This window comes from Melospiza georgiana, chromosome 3 (assembly GCF_028018845.1).
Source record: "Melospiza georgiana isolate bMelGeo1 chromosome 3, bMelGeo1.pri, whole genome shotgun sequence".
In the NCBI taxonomy this organism is placed as follows: domain Eukaryota; kingdom Metazoa; phylum Chordata; class Aves; order Passeriformes; family Passerellidae; genus Melospiza; species Melospiza georgiana.
Genome location: NC_080432.1, coordinates 16,626,220 through 16,652,037, shown reverse-complemented (window position 1 = coordinate 16,652,037; position 25,818 = coordinate 16,626,220). Strand labels below are relative to the sequence as shown.

Sequence of the window (25,818 nt, the reverse complement as noted above, 5' to 3'; positions counted from 1 at the left end):
CTTCAGGTAAAGTTCTGAAAGTGTCAAGAATAAATCTTTAATGACAACCATTAATAAAATGTCATTCATACAACCCAGCAGTTGACAATAGAAATAAATTCAGCTATTGACGCAGAACTGCGTCAGTTACTGTGTGCCTGTAATACAAATGTAACTGGATACCACAGAGACTCCATGAAGCCTAAGGAAGAGATGCCAGACCCACTGGACAAACATGGTTGGTATCTGCCACCAATCCCCCCAGATAAGCAGTAGAAAATCTCTTTTCAAGAATAATCTTGTGCTGCTGTCAAGCTCTTAAAAGCTCCACATATACATATCATGAAAGATTGATGGTGGTGTGAGAGGGAAGGATGCTAGAAAACAGGAAAAGGACTGAACACATCTTTCCATGCTTTCTGACCTTCAGTCTCACAATGCATCCTATTGTTGAGCTATTTTACAAGAGAGGAGTGAACTAGCAATGGTTGTATTTTCTTGCCTTGATTTATTTACAAAGGATCACAGCACCAGATTCAAATAGTGCATTTTTTTTCCACGAGAGAGCAAGGGAAGTTCCTGGTGATTTGCAGTCAAAGAAATGCCTCAGTGATATTTATTGTATTTGGTATATAGGTCCGTCCCACCCACTGTGCTGACAATTTGCAGATTATGAAAAAATATTCAGCCTCCTGAAATTCCCTTTGTGCAACCAAACATCTGGCTTTATGTTCTGAAAAGGCTTTTTGAAAAATAAAGCACTTGGAGATCTTTAGAGTTTAAGAGCCCATAGGAAGGTATGAATACCACAAGTGTTGTTTCGGAATAAACTCGGAAAAGGCTAAACTGAGGTGTTTGCTCTGGTTTCCCAGACTGCAGAAGGGTCTTTCTGACTGCAGAAGGCTTCTACTACCAATCAAATCACCAAGACTCTCAAAAGAGGCTGCACACGTTGGGACAAAGTGGTCAGAGGCAAAGATGGTATCAAAGCCTGGCAATGCTACTGAAATAAAAGACAAATGAGGTAGATAACCACTCCAAAGTGAAATCTTTGGAAGAAATGTTTGAAGCACAGAGCAGAGAAGTGCCCCAAATGACACTTGTTTTGTTTCCAGTCTCGAGTGCTCACACCCTAGGCCAATTAGAAGAACAGTGTGTGTGTTCACTGGCTTTAGAGCCACTTTTGGAAAAGAAACAGCCCAGCTCCCGAAGAGCCACTCAACCTCTGTGCCTGGGGAAGGTGCTGAAAACACATTTGCTTATTATGGTTGATCACTTCAAGCAACAGGCCCCTTTCCAGAGGTTCTGTAGCTAAAAAATATAGCAAAAAGGAAAAAATATTGTTGACTGGTTCTCAAAGGCATGCTGCCTTCTTGTGTAACACCTGGATCTGGTGTTACACATCTGGGAAGAGCTGGGCATCAAATAGAATGGCAGAAGAAACAAAGAGCTTGTTTCAAACAACAAGATACTTTGGTGACCTAATGGCAGTGGCACAGGCTTCATAAGGGAAGAACAGTCATTATATGTGGCAAAGTAAAGAACACCAATCCCCAAGAAAGAATCCACCAGTCTGTGATACCTCCAGTTTAAGACAGGAGCAGGAGGAAACACTGGTGTGTTAAAGTTTACATTTAATGAAGAGTGTCAGCTCTGTTGCACTTATAATTGCCCTCTCCTGGATGCTTGAAACACCCAATTTGATTTAAAACCTCCTGACACTCCCAGCTCCTAGGTTGGAGAATGGGGACAGTCAATTTGCCAGTCCAGAAAAGCGTCCATTTGGAAGAACTTGAAGAGTTTGCAACTGGAGCTGCGACATTTTCTCACTCACAGACACCAGGCACTGATTTAAGTGGAACTTGGAGACATGCTCACAACACCAGAAGGGGTGTTCAGCCAGCTATTTACATGGTTTGAAAATGCAGATGGTACCCATGTCTTAAGGGAAAGACCATTGCCAGCTGTCTAAATTTAGCTGCTGAGGCAGACAGTAACTGGGGGGAGCCTGCTAAGTCCTAAGGATTCCAGGGCTTGAAACTCATGCAACTGCCCTGAAAATGGAAGGTATCCTCTATCCTCCATACTCATTTTTGAAATCAAGCTGCCTTTAAACAGTTTGATCTTCACATAGATTCCATGTAGAGCTGAGACTGCTCCAGTTGCCAAAATGTGCCATTTTTTGCAGTTTCCTCCAAGGAAGTCAGAGGGAGGGAAGGTCTCTTGGCTGCTCAAAGTGCTACAGGGATTGTGTGGGGCACCATGAGCTATGCAATGCATAAGAAATGGGTGCAGGAGACATGCTCTGCGGGTTCTTGGGAATGGCAAAGGCAGAAGGGAGTGCAGGTATCCAGGGATGCAATAAGGATGAGGTTCCATGAATGGAATGGAGGTAAACCAGGGGTTTACCAATGCATGGAGTGGGACACGCAGGAAACCAAGGCAGAGCAAAAAGACTCTGTCATATGGGGAAGAGATGGGAGAGGCAAACTGGAACAAAGAGGCAAGCACATCTCAGAGAACTTCTCAGTGAGGTGGATCTGCATGTGAAGCCTACCAGCAGCTTGGGGCTATAGCCAACTGCTGCTGTCCTTGCATCCAGATTCAGATTGAGCAGAAGCTGGGTGGCAGCTGCTGAGCAGTGTCTCTGCTTACAGAGCAAGGAGAAGATCCCAGAGGAGAACATCAGCTGCCTTATCCCAATCCAGCCTGGAGGCCACTGTCCAAGGACAGCTTCTCCATCCTGGGTAGAAGGGGTGTCAGCTACCATTCAGCCCAACAAACACAACTTCTGAACAAACTTGTCCTTTCAAGAACAACAGTCCAGCAGCAGCCTTGACCTCCACAATGCCCAGGTCCAGACACACTACAAAGAGAAGGAGTGGTAGGACAGGAGTGACCACATCATGAAGAGGTAGTGTAAGGATGGGGTTATACCACCCATATGGCTGTTTTACAGGGCATTTCTATCTTACTTTCTGTCATTACTACAACAAAAGACTTTAAACAGTGAGAGAGGTGATGCACTGTAACTCTTTCACATGCCTGCGCCCCAACAGTAGTAAAAAATAATGGGAATGGTAGGAAAAGGTCAGGCTCACACCAGGGACTTCATCATCAAGGGGGTATCAAGAGGATACTCCTAATGAAAACTGGCACCTGCAGAACTGCACCTGTGCCAGTGCAATTTATTTTCAGCCAACCCCCTCCCACCAGAACTGCCTCCCCTGAAAGTGAATGCGTGCTGGCATAACCACATTTACCCAGTGCTAGCTTCACCCAAGCTTTTACAGTAACATTTTCACAGAAATCATATCTCATTAGCTCCTTCCTGAGGGAAGGAGACTGAGGAGAGAGCGATAAATTGGAAACATCTCCCGTTCTGCATAGAAAGAAAGTGAAAGGAGCCAAGAGGCCAAGATATAAAAAGATGGCTTTTATATGTATATACAAGTGATGAACATTTGCTCACTTGAAGTAGATCATGAGATCCCAGCGACAGCTTCCTGTCCTGATGCCAATGATCTCTGTGAGGGAGTGGCAAATGCTCATTTCCAATTTGGATTCTGAGCAGAACAAGTGCTATGTACAATGGGAAGGAAAAGAAGAGTATCTCCCTCAGGATGCAAACCCCATTCTTGGACCCTTCTGATGAACCCAATTTGCCTAAGAGTCTGATGCTGAAAGGGAATTTTATTTCACTAGTGTTGATTCCCACTGGCTTTTTTCATCTGAAGAACTAAAAAACCCCTACCAAACATAAAAGGACAAATAAGTAGGGCAACTAACTTTTCAGCCCACAGCCCCATGATCAATTTTCATGTCAAAAGCCTTCCATCAGCTGGGTTTTTTGCCAACTGATTTTGGACATATTTACATTTATAATTGCAGTCATTATAAATTAAACACAATAAATAAATGCAATATAAATGTAATCTACATAAGATTTTTTTTAGAATTGCACTGCAACTAGTTTCAATATTAATTTATTACATTTCCATATATATAAAAAAGACCTCTTTTCACATTTCTTTAATTTGCCAACTGTTCCTCAACAATATGTAGATTCCATAGTAATTAATACAGCATTAGATGAAGATGTTAAAAAACCCCTTTAAATTGACTATTTTTAATACTTTTTGCATAATACTTTAACATCAGGATTCCAGCCATTAGCACCAATTAATTTGTTCAGAATTAAATTGTAAAAGACATATTGATCATGAAAGAAGACTTCCCATAAAGCCCAGGTGACAGCAACATGTCCAATTATTCTGGTATAGAGCCCAAATTTGTTGGTTTAACAGGACTGGTTTGGAAACCAATATTTAGAAACCAATTACAGAGACTGAACAGCAAAGAATTCAGTGTCTTTAAATAATGTATTTCAGTGGTTTACCACATACCTATGTCTTTAAAATGAGCATCTTGCTTCTAGGTTTACCTTTGCTATTTTATCTTCCAGCACTTAGACTCATATCTTTGCCTGGCAGGTTACAACCCCTCTTGCTCTGTTCAGGCAGAGACACCTAACAGCAATCGTCACTTTTTAGTTTTGTATTTAATGACAGACTGCATTTCTTCCAGCTTATTCTACAAGGCAGCTTTTACAGAAGCATTCTTGTATGACTTCTTCTCTTTTAGGTTTTGAAAATCTTTTACAGAAATTTCCATACAAGACTTGGATATGTCTGGTAGTGATCTCACCACCACAAAAGATCTCCTTCTGTTCTTCTATTTTTTTCTATTTTCCTGCTGATACACCGAAGAAGAATTTATTTATTCTTTTTGTTTTGGTTTTTTTTTTTTTTTTTTTTTTTTTTTGCTGCAGCAGCATAGTGAGAACTTAGACGCAGCTAATTACTTCACCCAACTGGCACCTCATTTTGGGAGACAGCACCTCCCAGGGCACAGTTTCTCTCATTCTGTACATGTGACTTACATCTTTCATACTCCAAACATGACCTTGTCCCTGTGTGGATGCAATCATCACTTTGAACACAAGCAATTTATCAGGCAATTCAGATCTTTCTGCAGAGCTGATCTGTCAGTAGTGTTTTATCAAACCACCCACCTTCTGTCACTGCAAACCTTCTCCTCAGTGATTTCTTTGTTCTTCTTGACAGCCACTAAAGGCATGGAATAGTGCTGAGTTAAGGGTAGGAGGTCAGGAGTCCTAATGAGAAACAGCCCCTCTTGTAAGAGATAGCAACATATAAACATATTTTGTTTGTCTAGTTGGCTTTCAATTTATTAATAATTTTAACTGGAAGAAAGTCTTACTGAAGTCTGTATAAATCAACCACTTTATAAATCAGATTTTTGAACTTAAAAAAGCAGCATCAAGTTTATGTAAGTATCATTATGATAAGCAGCATTAGACAGATTACTGATCTTTGAAATTTATGTATGGAGCCACTTATTGGCTTGTCATTGTTTTTGCCTGAACAAAAGGCTTAGAGTTTATAAATACCCAGTTATCCAGTTTGTTCCCTTTCCTGACTGGCAAAACTAAAAACTGTTTGATTTTTCTTCAAAAATAGAACAAGAGTAACTTCAATTCCTAAAATTGACCTTGAAAAGCGAACATCAGTGTTTTGGACGCTATGAACAAAAATTATTAAGAGTTACTGATTTAAGCCTAGTGCTTTCACAAATTCTATTTTTTCTGGAATCTGTTCTTCAAAGTCTCTAGTGAAGATGGAAAAAAAATAACATCAGAGCAGAGTCTACTTAAGGAAATCATCCCTTCTCATGTCACTTTGAGAAGAGCAAATCCTTGCTCTTTCTGGTATCTGTCCTTGACAAAGGAACTGCCAAATAGGATTAGGCTAGTGGTTAAGTCAACCCAAGTATTTTTGGCAATGCCAGTACCTTTTTAAAAAATAAAGCTCATGAAAAAATTGCAGATAAAAATTTTTTCTGATCAGTAAACTGTCCTGTTCACACATGTTCTTGGGGCAAATCAAAAGAAATTGATGCCACTGATTCAAGAATGACTGTGGGAAGAGGCTGCTCATACCTGTGCTGAATCTTCTCAAGGAGGGTGTGTTGCCCCCCCATCTCCATCCCTGCACCCCCAGGATGCTCTGTCAGCATGTCAGCCTGTCAGACCATGTCCTGCAGCATGCAGACACACTGGGCCAGGTGCTAGGAACTTCAGAAAGCATCACCCACCCTGTCTGGGGCTGCACTGTCTGCTCCTGCTTATGGGAGGGTGAATCTAATATTAAGGGAGCTTCAGGTGGGGCAGATGTACCTACAGAAAGCACTGCCTGGTAGGAATTGTTCCTTGAAAGCCCACTGGAAACACCCTACCCATGCAGTGATACCTCCATGCCACAACCTCCTTCCAACACCCACACTTGCTCCAACCCTTCTTCACATCTGTCTGAGCTTTCTGCATGTTTTCTTGCCTGTATCCTAGGCTTGTATATTTTCTGCACAGTATTTTACTTTGGACTTGCACTTCCCTAAAGCCCTGAGCACCAGCAATGACCCCTTCTTCCTTCACCTTAACATCCACACTGCCTGTTCTCCCAGAAGATGAGACCAAAGGCTCATGGCAATAGAAGACAGTTACCACATTCACTTGACTACAGAAAGTCTTCATACAGTCTGGTGTTTTACAGTGCAACTCTGCTGAGAAGGGCAATATATTTGTGCAAACACAGGAAATAAGGATACTTATGACAATTTAAATTAACTTTGATCTCCCTTTTCTTTTGAGATTCACAGTTTTAGCAAAGGGCTTCATGGGCTCTGTATACCAGGAGCTGAGGCCACTTTATTTCTCAAATGAGATCTGTTATCACAGGCATTTCCAAGCAAGGCCAAGAAGCAGGACTGCTCTGCCATTGAAAAGCTGCAGTTGCCTAAAATTTCAGGAATTTAAAACCAGCATAATTTACAGCTGGATCAGTAAGAAAATTTTTGCTATCCAACTTGACAGTCAGTGCCTCTGGGGGGCAGGTAGGAAAATTTGGAGCAGCTTAGGAGTGGAGAGCAGACAAACAGTCCCACTGTCATGTAACAGAGGCACAGCCAGAGAGACAGAAAAGTGTGGTCACCGTATGGAAACCAAACTGCAACAAAAGCGAGGGGATTTCCAAAGCCAAAGCAACAAAGAGATACATGATTGTAACTCCACAAGAGGGACAAACCTGAGGTCCTGCCTCAGGTGAGCTTTGAGTGGGAGTCTGCCTAGATCTAGATGGAGTAAAACCGCCTACAGACTGGGCCCAGTGTAAGACACCAGCAGAGATGCTCAAACCCATGTGCTGAGGAAGGCAACGCTTGCTGATACCTCCACAGTCTCTCCATCCCAGTCAGAACTTGACAACGTTTTGTCGCTCGATTGCTCCTGTTGAGTGAGGCAGCCCTGCACTTCCTACCCCGAGGCCCGAGCGGGATTTCCAGAGGAGCCCTGGCCTCTTTCACACAGCACCACCTTCACCATCTGCGTTCTCATCTTCGGCCTCGCCGCCGCCCCTCGCTCGGGCTGCCGGCAGGTTTAGATTCCAGTCTCTGTGGGGTCTGCTCGCGGGGGGCTTTGGAAGTTACAGTACCTTAGGCCAGTGTTGTCTGGGATTCAATATTGCATTATAAGTGGTGACACATTGTGGGTGGGTGGGAATCTATTATTGCATTATGGAGGCTGCTGCTTCCCTGAACAGGCTATGTTTTGTGTGTGAAGCGGGCCCACACCTGCTGGAGCTGGGACCTGGAAATGCGGAGGACGGAAGGCATGAGTCTGTGGTTTCCTGCCGTGAGGGGCATGTGCCTGCGGTGGGGCATGCGCACGGGGCTGCTCTCCGCCGAACGGCTGCGCTGTATGAAAGTGCCACCAACGTGAGGGTAGTGTTCTGTCTCCAGGGTTGAGGAGGAGAAAACGGAGGACGCCAGTCTTCTCAGGGGGCTGTACCTCGGGAGGGAGTGCTGAGAAGGCCTGTCCTCCTCCAACTGAAAAAGACCAAGAAGAGTGGAGGAAAAGGTGTCAGGCAAAAGAGTTGACTCGCCCCTGGTTTGTGATGCGCATGCTGCGGACATCTTCGCTGGCGGATGAAAAATGCTTTTGCTCTACACAGGGCCTTACCTACTGCTCTCTATGGCTATCAGCTCCCAGGGATGCTATGGGCACCATGGAGGCCTGCCACGCTCTCCCCAGCCATAGACAGAGCAGAGTGACACCAGTGGTGCCAGGCTCTGCTGCTCTGTCCCCTCCTCTGGCTCTTCAGGCCACACGCCTCACACCTCTCTGTTCACTGGCAGTGCTCATCTTGGCATGCCACTAAGCTATTCATACATCTTGCATATGGGTAAGAGTCCAACTCTGAACACATTTGGGAACCACATGGATGACAGAAGGTGAAACAGTGCTAAAATGATTATGTGTATTTGAAAGTGAAGGATTCTCAGGGGTTCTTTCAATGAATCTTATTAAAACTCACTCCAAGGATTTGAAAAAGCAAGTTTGGGGGCTGTTAGTAGACTTTTCTTTTCTCACACTTACATTGCTGGCCTCCTGATACATTTTTATATTGAGTACCTGCAGGGGGAGTGTTAATGCTTCCAGTTCTGGTAAGCAGTGGACAGACAGCAGTTGGACAGGCAGGCAGAGTATAATTCTCCCTTCAGTGAGAAATTCAAAACACAGAACCACAGGAGGACATGAGGAGAAGATGCACTCTTAGGTTCCTTTTCTGCTTCTGTGATCCTGGGAGAGCCAGGAGAGGGAGAAAGTGCACCCACTGAGGACAGTTTGTGCCAGGATGAGATTGCAGTCCCTACCTTCCCTTTATGCTCTGCATGGAAGAGAGAGGCATTAAGGGGATGACTTCAGATCCTTCACCCTGGAAGTGCTAAGCCCTTCCTCTCCTTTCTACCTCTTTTATGAAACTAGCACTTTCACAAGGGTCAGCAGCCTCAATCTCCAGAACCAGACCTTTTTTCCTGGAATCACTTTTTTCCCTTCAAGGGAAGGAAGGGAAAATGGGAAATGCATTCCCTTCCTTACTCTGCATTTCTTCTCAGGAAGTCTCTGCAGGTGAAATGCAGAAAGGCAATATTGGATTTTCTTTAAACTGCTCTCCTTACCTTACTGGAGATGTTGCCCTTGCACTAGAAAAAGAGCTCAATGTCATTCAGTGTCATCTCTTTCCTGTCACCTTCAATATCTCTGCAGTGCTTTGAGGCAGATATCTTATCTTCAGAAGAGCCTCAGAGCTACTCAGTTCGTGGTTGGCATTGAATGTGAAAAGCAATTATTCACAGTCCTAAATGTACTGCATGTCACTGCATAGATCAGAGTCTCAGATAATAATAATGTAATGCTGTCATACAGAGTACTCAAGAGAGACAAATAAAATCTAGACAGCAGCTCTAATTTCTCAAAAAGACAACCATCTTCTCTTTGCATAGACAGGGTAGAAATTCAGCCCTGGGTGTGCTATTTGCAAGCTGCACAACTAAGCATTACCGGAATTTTTATTCCTAATTTTTGTTCCATGTTTGGGTTCAGCATATATGACTTCCAAGGTATATATCATCTCAATATGGTAAAGACTTCTCAGATCTCAAAGGATCATTCCAGCTACCCAGAGAAACCTCCCCTACAGCACAGGAGCAAGGAACTTGCCCAGGCCATGAAGAAGCAATTACAACACCCCATCAGCAAGTGCATTTTGGTATTGCTGCCTGTAGGATGAAGCTGAGAGCTTACAGACATGCCACCTTTTCTCACTGATGCTCTAATGCTTAAATTACTCAGTCAATGCTGAAGGTGCTGCCCCCTTTATCCCTTTGCAGCAATCAGGCTGGACCACCTTCCATCAGGCCTATCCTGCTCTGTTTGGACAGGGTCAGTGGGACACTTTGTATGTGAAGTCCCAGGAGAATGTGATGTTGATAGAACTCAATATACGTTACAGATATAAAATGTAATTAGGAATGTCTACTGAGCTTAAGGTTTTGATTGCTATTACCTGATAGATATATACATTTATATTTAAAGAACATATGTGAATATTACTTCCACTACCACCCTTTTTCTGATCCTTTATTTCTAACACATGGATGGACAGGGACCCTGAATCTAAAGAGTGTAAGAGGCCAACTGTACACTCATCCTTCTCCATCAGCTGACAAGCTTCTCTCCTCATGGGGAGGGAAGACAGAGGAGCTGAATGCCAAAGAATCCCATCATCCACAACAGGCATCAAACACAGACCAGTGGGAACTACACTGGGGGAGGAGCAATGAGTGTTCCCCTCTGCCAACGCCCATCTCTCACCACTGAGAAATGGTCCCTCAGGTTGCCTCAGAGCAGCCCACAGAGGATGCTGTAGAAGGCAAAGGAAACCAAGAGACACAGCTCCTTTTCCCCTGCTGCCCTTGCTCGAGACACAAACAATTTTAAGCAAGTCCACTTGTAGCACTCTCCTGGCTATGTGAGAAAAGAGGCTGAAGACAGCATCAAGATGATTTCAAAGAGTGATTTTAACTACACAGCTGAGTTGGTAAGGAAAACCACAGTAGTGCCTCTTCACACTGGGACCTTTTCTAACAGATGAACTCTAGGCCTGTAAGAATCAGCCTAAGCAAAATGCTCTCTGAACCCTGCAGAATAAATTCAAGGATAGGTAAAGCAGAGTAAGTATCATCTCCCACTTTAATTTTTCACTTCTCTTGTGGTTTTTTAGATGTGACATCATTTGGACAGGCATGTTTTAGGCAGGTGAATCCCCAAACATTTTGTAAAATGCCAATTGCACTAGCAACAGGGGAGACTGAGTCAAGATATACCTATGAGCACAGACCTGAGCATAGTCAGAAATAGTTTCTAAAATTCATGCATGCATGAACGCTTGTAAGTCTTTTCACTGCAGAAGGCAGCAGTAAGTTGCCATGCCTGTCAAATATCAGTGAATTTATTCAGCACACTTAAGAGCTTGACAGATTTTTAAATTACATTGCGAGGTACGGGTTTAAATTATTTCCAGCAGTAACAGCAACCCTGTGTCAGGATTAATAGGTAAACAGAAGTGCAGCTTCAATCTTTTCTTCCAGTCATTCTTTATCTATTTCTACAGCTTTATCTGCACACTAGTGCCTAAAAAAAACCCTGAGTCTTATTAGGTCATCCCTGAAATGCATACATTAAAGTAAACCCTTAGAGCTCTGTTAAACAGATGTATTGAGTGGTGCACAGAGAGAAGGGCTTGAACATGACACAGCTTCTGTTCCCCCTTTATACCAGGTCTTCCCATGAGATCTGTGCTCCACTGCAGCCATTTTCTTGTCATCTGAAACTGGGAGATTCCTAATATGTGAGAATATTTGGGTCAAAAACTCCCCCAGGCTGTTCAGAGCTTCCTCTGTACTCGACTTTGCTCACAGCAGCATCTGATCATTCTGTGCTCCCTCTCACACCCACAGAGTTTTAACGAGGACAGCACCATCATCTCTCACATTTGAGCTACAGCATCTGTCTTCCAAAAGACTGACATATTTGAAGAAACATCTGAGTTCTAAATGAGGATAACTCAGGGAATTGAAGGCTGGTCAGGCTTGAAAGGACATGGAGCAAATCCTCCTGGAAGAAGGCATTTCCAAACATAAGAAGGTGCAGTCAACATGGATATATGAAGGGGAAGTCATGTCTGATGAACCCAAGAGCTTTCTGTGCTGAGAGGGTGGGAGGTTCTTGATCTTTACTTTAGTAAGGTTTCTGACACTGTCTCCATAAAATCTTCATAGACAAAACAATTAAATACGGGCTAGATAAATAGATAGTGAATTAGACTGAAAACTGTGGGCTCCTGGTCATAAAATACCATGTTTGGAGAAAAAATGTCCAGTCATTAATGGTGCAACCAGAGGCTGATAATGCAGCCACTACTATTTAACAACTTAATCACTGACCTGGATGATGGGACAGAGTGTACCTTCTGCAGAGTCACAGATGACATAATACTGGGAGGAGCAGCTGACACACCAGAAGGTTTTGCTCACATTCAGAGATGCCTGGATAGGCTGGTGAAATGGCAAAAAGAATTTCACGAAGTTCAGCAAAGGGAAGTGTGGAGGAACAGAACGCACTGTGGGCCACCTGTTTTGGAAGCAGTTTGACACAAAAGCACCTGGAGGTCCTGGTGGACTCTAAGCTGAACACAAGCCAGTAAGGTGCCTTTGTGGCAAAAAGGGCCAAGAGCCCCTCGGGATGTGTCAGGAGTGCAGCCAGCAGGCTGAGGGAAATGCTCCTTGCCCTCTGCTCAGCACTGTGAGTCACACCTGCAGGGCTGTGCTCCAGTTCTGTGCTCCAGTACAAGAGACACGTGGACATGCTGGAGGTAGTCCAGAGAAGGGTCACAAAAATGATGAAGGGACTGGAAGACCTTTCATTTGAGGAGAGGCTGAGAGAGCTGGGACTGCTTAGACTGGAGAAGAGAAGGCTCAGAGGGATCCTTAACAATATTTATAAATACCTGATGGTAAGATGGATCCAGACTCTTCTTAGTGATGTCCAGTGAAAGTAAAAGAAGAAAGGAACAGAAACTGAAATACAGGAAATTCCATTTAAACATTTTTATAAGTTGTTTTACCATAACAGTGATTGTACACTGGAACAGGCTGCCCAAAGAGGTTGTGGAGTCTCCATCCTCAGAGCTACTTTGACTGGACACTGTCCTTAGCAACCTGCTCTAGATGATCCATCTTGGAGCAGAGGGTAGACCTAGATGATCTCTAGAGGTCCCTTCCAAGCTCAGACATGCTGTGATTCTGTGACAATCCAGAAGTCACTGTCTTTCTGCCCATTACAAGTGATGGCTCACAGAATGGAGCCAGAGAATGGAGAAACAGAAGGAAGCACTTAGAGCAGGGATTCCCCATTTGCTTTCAGTGAGCATGCTACTGACACCAAGGGATGATCACCAGCTTTTGGGACACCAGAATGAGGTCACAGATGGGTACAACAAAGCCTATGACTTCAGTCGTGGTATTTCAGCATTTAGTGACATTTTTACCTATCTTACAGGCTCAATACATATTTAAAGATAAGGAAGATTTACTCACCTACACACACACACACACACACACACACACACACACACACACAACCACAGTTCTAATCAAACCCAGAGAAGCAAAAGCATGAGCTACAGGAAACATCTGTCACTGCTAATGAAGCCTCCAGTATTTTCACTAGTTAAGTCCTTGGTCAACTTCTTATCAGTGTCCCAGCCATCCATCCCTTCATATTTGCTGCACCCAAGGAAAAGAGGTTTCTACTTCCCTTTAGGCACCAAGTCCCTTTGAGAGTTAATAGCTGGTTTTGTGACAGCAAGTGGGAAAATATGAGTATCACTGCACAGCTGCAGTGGTAACTGAAGGATTCAGACATCAAAGGAAGAACCACTAATTCCCAGTCAGCTAAAGAAGTTCAGTGTTAGTCTGTGTGTACAAAGCAAGGCCACAGAGTTAATAGAGGGTATTTGAGGACATAGGAACAAAAAAAATGCAGTTTGCTGGAGAACAAAGGCTGCCTGATATATTAGCAGTAATCACCCCCAATCCCATTATTTTACCTTTTTTGCCTGCTCTTTAAATATCCCTGTGCAGTGATAAGAAGTCTGTGCTGCATCATATCCAACTCCCCCAGTCATTTCACATAGGGGTGCATGTGCTGTGGCCAAGAAGGCCTCTCCAGGCTCCTTTAGCCACACTAAATATGTCAGTGAAATGTCCCTGCTGTTGTTTACAGCTGGTTCTTATCAGCTGGCTCTTACCATGTTCATTGCACCTTGCAGATCTTGCACTGACCAACCCCCAAAGTGTACAGACCACAGCAAATTCAGACACAGACCCTTCCAACTCTGCCAAGATTGCCTTATGCAATTTCTAGATACCAGGGGCATTCCACATATTGGCTTTCTACAGCAAACACCTCCACCTAGGAGCCCTGCAACTGGAATGCAGTCTCTATGAGAAGCATGTGCTGCTTCTGTTCCACGCTCAGCAGGACAGCCCTTGTGCCTACTGTCAGCATTTCTATCCTTCCTGTACATGCTCATGCACCTTAACAGGGAACACCTTGCCTGGTGATTTGCAAAGATTTGCTTTGATTCCTTTTACATAAATTCTTGTCTCGTTCACGGTTTTCTTCTTGCATCTCTTGGGGATCCAGAGAAGAGAAGATTCTGGGCAAGACCTGAATAGAAGGATGTTCTTTTAACATGCTCCAGTCCAGTGAACACTTCCTTGGAGAATAAGCTCAAGAGGGAAGCAGAAATGAAATTATCATCTTCCAGACAGGAACAGGCAGACTGCACTGTCATGGGAGGGTATCCCTGTGTACATGACTCAAAATTTGCCTGCTCTTTGCTTTGCTTATGGATCCCATGTGCATGAGAGATCTTCATCAACATATAAATACAAAAAGCAAAAAGCTCTTAGGGGAACAATTTGATTGCCTCTTGCACTGAACACTCTGGGACAGCCTTCTTCTTAAACAAGATTAGGTATGACAGGAACTCTGTGCCTAGTGTATCATATTTTTTTCAGCTAATCTAATAAATAACATCCTACTAAAAACTGAACTACTTTATAGCATCAGAAGACCACAGGAAAAAAGCAAAACTGAAAGGAAAAAAGCCCTCTACAACTATATGGAAAAAACACAATAGGTAAAGAACATTTCTGTGAGTAAATACATGGTAACAGCAATGCTCCTCACTGAAGTAAGGTTGATGAGATGTATGTGCTGGCTACTCTGAGCTTTTTGTTAAGTATTTAGAAGAAAGATTAATTTTAGGGAGTTATTGTATGATTTGCATCATTATGGGAGTGTGCAGTGCTGATGTGTTATTAGATTAGAGGTCATTCTCTTGCAATACACTCCTATTGTTGCTGAGAAACTATGTGGAGAAGATTTGCTAGCAATACCTCCATACAGCTAAGCAGTTACTAAAAAACGTCTGTGGGAGAGCATAAAAGGAGAGAGTAGAGATACCCAAATCACAACTGTGCTCTCCTCTTGTCCCTGAACCGAAATGGCTGAAAGATCTTTATAACAGTGTGTCCTCAGAAGGACATCACTGGCTTTTGGGAGCACTTCTAAGGTGTTCACAACATTTGCCAGCACTGTCAGAAGAGTTTTACAAGAGCATCCATGCTTGGAATCAAAGACTTCTCCAGCACAGTTGAGGTTTCCTAAGATGATGCTATGATAGGCAACAAGGTACAGACCCAGGGATCTTACCTGTCTCTGAGGACCAGTAGGTTCAGATTCTCGTCTCCTTTGTCGGAGGGCTGGTGCTGAATGTAAGGGGGAGTGGGCTGGACTTCCTGTCTGCTGTTCATGTCTACTGTCAGACACTGTTTGAGAAGGTCCTTCATGTCTATGGGAACTGTCCTCCTCAGTCACAGGCAGCATACCCCGACTTCGCCCATCGTGAGTCTTCGGCCTCACTGCAGCATCTGCCCCCAGGCGCCTTCTCTCTTCCCCATCTTCAATAGGCCTCAGTTCCTCGGGCTCCTCATCCGTGGTTCCAGAGGTGCTCGGCTCAGCACCGGGGTGGAAGTCCTTCAGCTCTGTCTCCTTATCAATGATAACCCACTCCTTGCTGTCAAAGTCCTCTTCCTCCGCCAGCGGCACCGAGCGGAAGGCGTTGCTGAGGGCCTCGTGCTCCACGGAGGCCGACACATCCATCCTGCCGCTGGCCTGCCGGTCAGCCTGGCCCGTGTCGATGGACAGCATCTGGGCCGGCTGCGAGGAGCACACGAGCCGGGACGGAGAGCCAGGGATGTCCATTCGAGACCTGGGGACACAACAAGAAGCCATTCAAAACACATCGGGGTTGTGGGCAACTGTGACGGTGTTCGCAGGGGTCCCAGCATGAGGGGAGGGATGAGAATGTTGACTCTATGTTTCAGAAGGCTTGATTTATTATTTTATGATATATATTATATTAAAACTATACTAAAAGAATAGAAGAAAGGATTTCATCAGAATGCTAGCTAAAAATAGAAAAACAATAGAATGAATAACAAAAGCTTGTGTCTGAGACAGAGAGTCTGAGCCAGCTGGGCTGTGACTGGCCATTAATTAGAAACAACCATATGAGACCAATCACAGATGAACCTGTTGCATTCCACAGCAGCAGATAATCATTGTTTACATTTTGTTCTTGAGGCCTCTCGACTTCTCAGGAGAAAAAATCCTAAGGAAAGGATTTTTCAGAAAATATCATGGCTACAGGCAACGACAGTGACCATAAGAGAAAGCCTGTATAGGCCCTTCTCACTCAGTTCTTGGTACACTTCAGGAAGACAGGCTTAAACAAAAATATTTCTTTAGAACCTACAATGGTGTGAAGAAGTGCTTCAGTATGACAGCCAATTCAGCATCTCTTTGCCCTGTAGACAGGATGATAACCATTTCCACCCAACAACACCTTTCCCCTTTGTTAAATTCGACTGGCTTGTGAAAAAAACCTTCAAACCATGTTCTGATCAATGTTTCTCATTTGGCCTGCATCTGCTGCTTGCTTTGCACAAAGCCAGAGCATCTGCTGCCCAGATTTTAGGACAACTGCAGTGTGTTTTCAACAAGCATCATCCAGAAGCCTTGCAGACTCTTCTGGGGAAAGCCTTCCATGTGTGAGACGTCAACATTTTTGACAAAGAAAGGGGAAGTAGAGAAGGAGGTGAACCGAAAGTCAATGTAGATAAAGTTGCAAGCATTAGCTGCTGGTCTAATGATTAGGTTGGTCTCAAGAGTGAATCCTCAGGACTTGCTGAAGGCTACAGAGGGCGAACAAACCTTCTTTCATGTGGATCTGCTTTTCCATCAGCTGTGGAGAGCCGCTCTGACTCGGGGCTGTTGACGCGGCGGTAGCGGAGGGAGCGCACTTGTGCGGTCGGCGACTCCGGAGGCACTCGGACAGGGGAACTGGGGCACACCCCGTTTCTCTGCTCCTCTTCCACCATGCACTGAGTCTGGAGGGGGGAAACACAAAGAACTTCAAGATCTGGCCAAAGACGTTGATTTCCATCCTTCACTGTTGCTCTGGACTTTCTCCCAGGATACAATCTCACAATCTACACAAGCAATGTCTGAAGAGAGGCAGGGTCCCTCTGCCCTGGCAATCAGCTGCTATTAAAATAAGGTATGGATTTAAAATAAATTCAAATATTTAAACATCTTTACAAGGTGGTCTGTGCATTTCAATTACTCTGAGTGTTGATCCAAAGGAGTTCTCATGGGTAAACCTACTGCATACACAAACCCTAACTGCTTATCCAAGATGCCTAAGAGCCTTGTTTGTCAACATTCATTTTATCAGGGGCCATGCATTACATTGCAATGTACACACTTTTACATCTGGTCTGACTAAGGCATCTCCTAATTACCAGGGTGGTTTGGGTTTTTTGTTTGTGGTTTTTTGTTTGTTTGTTTAAGCTTGGTCCTTTAAACAAAGTCTTCCATGATATCCATTCAACCACAACATCAGTAAGAGCTCTCCACAGAACCAAGGTCATGCAGGGAGCTGAACACATTTATGGATATTCTATCATTCCATATTTCCTCTTTCATATTGCCTTATTAAATTTTATTTGTTTTAAATTTAGCAGCAAATAGAGGAGCAAAAGTAGGTGACCAACACAGCTGCCCTCTGCCTTCCACAGTGCTGATTTTCCTTGGAAAAGAGGGGCAAAAAGCACAGCAGCAGCACAGGATTTGCATTCAACACTGCTGTCATGCAGCATCAGCTGCTGCACACTGCCTGTGTGTGGGGATCTGTATGGAGAATGCTCACCCTTTCCTGCCCTTCTTCCCCTTGTCCCCCATTAATGCCAGAGGGTCTGAACACAACAGCATCTCAGGAAAGCGCTGCTGATCCAGACAGCTGCCTTGCGCATGCAATGTGTACATGGCAAGTCAGCCAGTGCCCATAAATTAGCAGACCTAAACCACCCAAGCTGGAGTTGGAATGCATAACTAAAGAGCTTTTGCAGCTAAGGAGAGTGGAGGAGAACTTTCAAGCATTAGAGGAAAAGCAGAATAGATGGTAATGATTTAATCTGTAATACAGTCATGGCCAGGAGAAGGTTAGCAACAAACAAAGGTCAAGTGTGTTTGTGAAGGGAGCAAAGTGCTGATGTAACTGTTGGGTAGCACCAGCTTGGTAAGATTCACGAGCAGAGAACTGGGGGATGATGTGGGAGAACAGCAACAGTAGTTCTGTCCTTAACACAGAAATGGGAGAAGTGGGACAGGAGGAGATCTGTTATTAGGGAGAAAAAACATGGCAAGCTCCACTCATGTCCTAAATACAAAGAGCAAGACAGGGAGAGCCAGTTAATTCTAGTGCTACAAGAGTAGAAGATGAAGGATGCTGTGAAATAGAAGGGCGTTTAAACACACCAGTGCCCTTGTGGTTCTGGTGCCTCAGATTACAAGCAGAGGTAGAGCTGTGTCCTTAGGTATCAAATTGGAAGCATCATTTTTTTCTCCACATAGTGACTGCTACTTAAATAAAAACCAATCCTCTCTCAGAGAACAGTCAGACTGAAGCAAAGCAAAAGGACAGGCAAGAGTCAAACTAAAGATAACAACCCTCAAAGAAAGGACTTCAGCTCTGGAGAGCTTGCTGCCCTGGGCTGTGCTGCACAGCCTGCTGTGTAGCTACAGAACCTGTCAGAGCTGAAGTGCTCCCTGCCATGCTGAGAAACTCCCAAAGCTCCTCTGGCAGCAGCTTGACAACAAATAGCCTGGCACAAGCCTGGCTGTGCTGTGGAGCTTTTAGAAACCTCCCCTGCCTTGAGCTGCTGCTATGACAGGACTTGTGAATGAGGTACCTAAGAGAGAACACACAGCTAGCATGCAGAAAGGACTCCCCTGTGCAAAGTCTGACTGAAGAGCATCAAAGCACCTGGTGGTAGAAATGCAAAGAAAAACACACAGAAGTTGCTAGGATTTTTCTGTAATATTCTCTTTTTTTTTTTTTTTTTTTTTTTTTTTTTTTTTTTTTTTTTTTAATATATCTTGTGTGAACAGAACTGTCCCTCTCCATCAGGCTTTTCTCATTTCATATACCTTCAAATGAAAACTTCTGGGAATGCAGAGTTACCAGTGAGAGATAAAGAAGTAATTTGAACTTCATTCATAATTTCTCAGTGTTGGGGAACGTCCCTGCTAATGTTTCATACAGATAACACATTGATCTGCATTATTTGCACTGGATAATTTTAAGCAAATTAGATTATTTCTTGTCCATGCATTTCTAAGAAGACTAAGAAGAGTGGAGATACCCATATTGCTGAAATAAGGACTAACTTTGTACTAGTAGAGACTGAAGAGAATTCTGGTCAGCCTCAGAAGACTAACACACTTAACATGCCAGTCTACAAATGTCCATTAAAAACAGGTTTGTGATGTGAATCTGATAGGCCCTGACAACATTTTAAGTCTGATGAACATTTCTCTGCTAACAGACTGTATGTATCTGATGACCTGCCACTAATACTAATTTACTTGCAGTATGTAAATTTACCTTATTAATAAACTAACTGTCAGATTCTAATACTTGACATTTATCATGGAATCAACCTTCACTGGGGATGCCTCCAAGAAATTAGGTAAGATTTACAAGAAAGGACTGAGAAACACCTTAGAGATTATGAGGAAAATTAATTGAAGTATACATTATATGTGAGCTAAAAAGTTTAGTATGATCTTGGAATGCAGAAACACCTTAGAGATTACGAGGAAAATCAATTGAAGTATACATTTTATGTAAGCTAAAAAAGCTTAATATGATCTTGGAATGCAGAAATATAAGAATATTAAGTAATGGTTCCTCTCACTCTTCATAGGGGGGAAACCATTGTTAGATGCTCCCTATAGATTTTCCTACCCTTAAAAAAGAAAGTTAAAAAAAGGAAGAGAAAAATGAGTGATCATTCAAGGTACAGAAAAATACAGCTTATGAAGACATCTCTGATTACATTTATTTACCCAAGAGTGTCACCTTGATTTTTTAAGCCTTCTGGTGTTTACATTCTTGTAAAAAACTTTCTCACACACTTTCTGTAAATAATTTACTGTTTTGCATTCTTTTATAGAAGAAGCAAAATTTGATAGACTGTTGGTTTGTCCAGTGTTATTAGAAAACTAGCACTTTCACCCTCCAATCCACTGTCACTTTTAAAAATCTATAAATGTTAGAGTCAGAAAATAAACTTCCTTTTTTCACCTCAAGAACCTTAATCAGCGTGTGTGCATTGTGTTGTTTCGTGTCCTATAGTAACACAAGAGCTTGGGACAAAATAAAATTTTGGTTTTTAATTTCCATGCCTGAGACATTTCTGATATTATATCAGCTATGCAAGGACTAGAATTTCCTTGCTTGAAGTATCAAAATCCTAGATAATGACATGATGGTAAAAAAGATTCACTTTAGCATTACTGGCCCCCAAAATCTCACTTGCATAAAGACCTAAATTAATCCCAATGGCTTTTACTCTGTGAAAAAATTCCCCTTGCCACAGGAGAATTCTTCAATGCTTTTTGTGCCTACTACATAGGATGCTACATCAGTGGATCTGAGTGGCCTCTGGCAGTGTATGAAACCATTGCCCTACATCCAAGAGTCAAGGAGACAAGGAAAAGTTCTTTACTTTGCTGATGCTGATCCTGAGTTTGTTGCGATTCACATCTGTCTCTTCCCAAACTTCCCCCTCGTTGAAAGCCGTGTTCGGAGCCTGCCCAAGGCCTTCCACGGGCCGGCCTGACAGGATGGGAGGAGCGTTCTCTTGGTCACTCAAATGTTCCCCCTGCAGGACATCCTCGGTGTTCTCACGGAGCAGGTCCCCGGGCACCGGAGTGACATTAACCACCCTGTAAAAGAGACAAAAAAAAAAGGTAAAATTATCAGTATATACAGAAGGTAGCTATTGCATCACCCCATAGGAATTCCTCAGCAGATTTTGGGGTAAAGCAGGCAGTCCCAGAGGTGACATCCTGAATCAGAACAGGAGGATTCTGTGTAATGAAAATTACAAAGACAGTAGGATGGATCAGTGAAAGCATCTTGGGACCCTTGATAAAACTGAAAACTTCTTCACAAGTGCCCATCACACCATATTGAGCTGTGAAGAAACCTCTCCTTTTGCATGAACAAATGATGCTTACTAGGCCCTATAGATTTTATCTTCCATAACATTACTAGGGATTACTGTTATCCCCTAATGTCAGCCACAAAAAAGCACCGAGACAGACCAGTGAACCAGTTCTAATCCAGTCTTTTCTATTTGGACTCCTCTGTACCTCTGAGCATCAGTCTCTGTGTACCTTCGTTCACATGAAGCACACTGTGAACAGGCTGAGGAGCTGTGTTGGAGGGGTGAGCAGAGCATGCACTCAGCTGTGCTCAGTACTCAGCTCACCATCCACCACCACAGACATAAATTAGTATCAAAACAGATAGATCAAGTGGTGCCCTCTATGCTGTTCCAACTTCCCAGAATCATAATGGCCTTGAAATCTTTAAAAAAAGAACTGAGCTTGCTGTCCACTGCCTGACTGGTACAACTACAACACTCACCCAAACATGGCTGCTGTTTGCCTGGTGTTCTGCTGTGGTGGAGTTGAGGTGCTAGTGGACAACAAGATGTCTGTACCAGCCTTCTCCCAGTCAAAGGCTTCATTCTCAGTGATGCCCCTTTCCTTCATGCTGTTCTCGAAAACCGACATGATTAGCTGCAATAGATTTGCAAGAACAATTTCTGGTAAGTAGGTGTGAGAGTGGGTCTCACCAAAAATGTGAAGTATGTGCATGAGGACCAAGTGCATCCAGTTTGCCTATGAAAAGTGCTAAAAATGAAAGGAAAACTTATGAAATTGCAACAGTTGGTTTTGGCTTCATAAGTAAGATTTCTTCAAACCTACAAAAGAAAAGCATGCAGCATTTTGACACTGATTCAATGAAACCTTGCAGTTAGCTTGTTACTCCAACTCTAAATCCATAACTTCAATTCAGCTTTCCTCTAGGTTAGACAGTACATTATGCAGAACAGTACATTTGATATGCAGAGTTCAAGGGCTGCCAGAAGACGTAAAGAGAACAGGAAAAGGCAGCCCTAGGATGCAGACTCATTGCAGTGTCTGGCTGAAATATGGCTTAGTCAGGAGCCCTACGTTGTGTTTAACGTGCACAATGCGGCCTGACACACTTGGCTGCCTAAGAAAATAAAGATCTAAAAAGGATGATACAATTTTCTTTATAAGATGGCAGGTATAAATGCTCATGGCTGATGCGCTCCATGCTTGTTCCTTTTCTAAGAACTGGTATCCTCTAGGAGAGAATGAAATTACTGTCAGTAGTTCTCAATGCACCAATGCATTAGCAGAGAAATCTGATGTTGTGCTGTCAAAAGGAGACTGGATGCTGTAGGCTAACAGAGCTGTGAGGTCCTACATTTCTAATAAAATTATTTAGCTAAATAATGCAGAACTGACAGGATTCAGCCTGACAGTTTCCCTCTACAGGGAGAGACAATGTGATGGCAAAAGCATTCAGCTTATGGTGTAGAATCAACACTAAGTTATGAATAAAATTTAGCATGAGCAAACATCCTATTTGCAACTATATTCCAGTTCTGTTTATCAGCATGATCAGAAGGACAGGAAAGCCTCCCATTTCCCACTACTTTCCACCAAACTGCAGAAAAATGCCTATTTGCAGCTTTCAGATGAGCCAACTTTTTCCTCCTTTCTGTGACCCAAAACCTTAGAATCAGGTGCACACTCCTGTGGTAATACTACATTTGATTAACAGAATTTCCAGAGTTGAGTGTCAATCAGACCAAGGCACAGGAAATTCTTAGGATTGTATTTGTTTTCTGACTGCTACTTTGGAAATGATTACTGTCGAGTATCTTTTAGTAATTATTATCCTCACAAACTCAAAGATGCCTTGCAAGAGCTCCCCACATTTGTAGACAGATGCCTCTATAAAAGCCATACTGGCTTCTGTTCATTAGATCACCCTCACCCATCTGTCCACTAATGCCAGTCTTACCACAGCTTTGGATTCTTTGTGATGGACATGTCAGTGTCAGGGAGTGGTATCTTGTGAAGCTATTTAAAAATTGGTACTGCTTCTGCCACCTTCCATTCCTTTGACACTGAAGCAGTCTGAAGTAAGAAACCACATGATAAAATTAGATGTTCAGCTGCCTTATTCTTAGCATCCCTTTAAGGACTCACTCAGTTGAAACAACTTTTGTTACTTTCTGCTATAACTTATTCTGTAACTCTTGCACTTGACTTTGCAGGCCATTAGGGATTTTACAGCCCTTTACTGTACTCCCTGTAGGATTCTTTTCCACGGCTGAAGGGTACAGGTATTTTCACCTGCCATTATTCTAAAGGTATTTAATGGACTTACGAGTCTTCTCAGCTTTCTCTGAAACCTTTATACTTCTGATGAAAGGTCAAAGCTTTACAAGGAGAGAAGTGGAGTAGAAAACTGCACAGAACAGTCCCAGCAACAGCCACTGCTCCTGGAAAGCCATGCAAAAAGGTCACTGGATCCTGTCCAGGGATCCTCTGCCTACAGACAGAATACTAAGAATCAGAAAAGTTTCCATAGTCATGTTGAATTTCCTTCTGCTGGACAAGACAATGTGCAATTCCAACTCTGAGTATCAAACCCACTAGTTTTGATAAAGGCTTCTTTTGATAAAGAAGAGGTCCAGTATGTTTCTCTATTAAAGATGCAACTGTCCATGAGGACATAAAGCTTAATTGCACATTATGTAGCAGCATGCCATGTTTTGGGCTGATGGCCCAGAGAATGAGAGGGAAGCAGCCAATGGGGCACAAATTACCCACTAAGCTGTCATGATATATCTTGTCTAAATGGCTTCTCCTGGCCAAGGCTCAGGAAAGGAATCACAATCAATCCTGAAATATCACATACAAAATGTACCAAACCAGTTATGGATTGTCCAGGCACTCAAGCCTTGAATTCTTTGGTGTTTATCTAAGAAGATGCAATCTTTCAGCAGAAACTTTGGGCACAACAAATTGCTCTTGATCAAGTTTCTAATCTGCACTGATCTGCAACACACTATTTAAGAATAAATATAAGGCACACCTCTTTAGTGGCAGAGGTCCCCTTTTGATAAGGGAATGCTCCTGATTTGTGTTTGTAAGCCCTACAAGAATTTCTAGGGGGAAAACATTAGGACTATGATGGAAGATATCTAGTAACTTGGAACGGAGTTCATTTTATTCCCAATAGCTGGTGCAGTGCTGTGCTTTGCATTTAGGATGAGAGCAGTGTTGATAACACACTGATGTTTTGGCTGTTGCTCAGTTGTGCCTACCCTCATTCAAGGAGTTTTCAGTGTCCCATCCTCTGCTGGTGGAGAGCTGCACAAGGAGCTGAGAGGGAGCACAGCTGGGACAGCTGTGACCCAAACTGGCCAAAGGGATATTCCATACCACAGAGTGTCATGCCCAGTATATAAACTGGGGAAGTGGGCTGGAAGGGACCAGTTGCTGCCTGGGCACTGGCTGGGCATCAGGCAATTGTATTTTGCATTACTTGATTTTCTATTATTCTTATATTTTTCTTTTTTCTTAATTACAATTTTGATTATTATATTCTATTTGTTTCAACTATTGCATGGTCCTTGTCTGAACCTGTGTTTTTTTCTTTTTTTTTCTTTTTTTTTCTTTTTTTTTCTTTTCTCTTTTTTTTCTTTTTTTTTTCTTTTTTTTTCTGATTCTCCTCCCCATCCCACTGTGCAGGGTACACAGCTGCCAGCTGGAGCTGAACCACCACACTTGGTCAGCATGAGAGAACTCAAACCAGCACTGGTTGTTCACAGGGAGTCTCTCGCAATTGCTCTGACAATATTTGGTACTGACTGAATCTAAAGGAAGATGTCCATATAGGAAACTCACCTTTCCACACCTGCTCAGGATGTGTACAGGACGGCCATTCTCTCAGACAACAACAGCTGATGTGATCATTTCTCCTCGACTGAAATGCAATTCACAATGCCCTAGCTGAGGGAATAGGATGGATTCCCAGGCAAAGGCACTTGTCTTTGCTCTTTAAAGTTCTGTAATCTTCCAGGAGAAAAGGTCACTATTACTTTTCTGATACTCATTGCAAAAATATCTTTGGAGAGAAAAGCCAGCCACACCTGAAACTGCTCTTCTACCAGCTGGACTCTATGCAAGTGTAGTACAAAATATTTTCTACTACATCCTATCTGCACTTTTCCAGGGAAGAGGCATGCCTCTTGCTGTCAAATGAGTCATAAAACCCCAAAATGCTGCTCTAACACCCACATTCTCCTGCTGTGAAAGTGCTGAAAGTTTGATCCTAACCATGAACCAACGCTGACAGCAATCCATTAAAGGGACAGACCTGACATCTGAGGACATAAGCCCAAGAAGTACAAAAACACAGGCTATAAGATCCATCACCTGACAGCTCAAGTCTGTTTTATTCTACCATCATTTTCCTTTCCCCTGCTTAGGCAAACTTGTGTCATCTATCCATCAGAGAGTAGTGATCTCTGGTCACACTTAGTGTCCTGTTACAGCCTGGTATGTGTCTCTTGGAGACATCATCTCACAGACTCAAAGCTGTAATTAAATTGCCACTCAGCATGACATGTGCTTAGGAGAATCTAAAACTTCAAATTCAATTCAGATTTTTAAATAAGCCATGACTTTATATATTTGTAAACACACTTTCCCAATTTCCTTCATTTCTCTGTCGGTCTGATACTGGTGACAAATTCAAATGGCCT

At 43.1% G+C, this 25,818-nt stretch overlaps 1 protein-coding gene across 3 annotated transcripts in view; it reads right to left on the bottom strand.

Moving 5' to 3' along the window:
- The window catches only part of TTBK1 (tau tubulin kinase 1), a 97,350-nt gene that overhangs the window by 16,323 nt on the left and 55,209 nt on the right, over positions 1-25,818 (bottom strand). For all 3 annotated transcript variants that reach the window (XM_058021314.1, XM_058021313.1, XM_058021315.1), the window contains 4 exons: positions 21,588-21,742; positions 20,662-20,881; positions 16,802-16,977; positions 15,239-15,797 (listed from right to left, as the gene is read on the bottom strand). In XM_058021314.1, the coding sequence (XP_057877297.1) occupies positions 15,239-15,797; positions 16,802-16,977; positions 20,662-20,881; positions 21,588-21,742 (1,110 nt within the window). The remainder of the gene's footprint in view (positions 1-15,238; positions 15,798-16,801; positions 16,978-20,661; positions 20,882-21,587; positions 21,743-25,818) is intronic.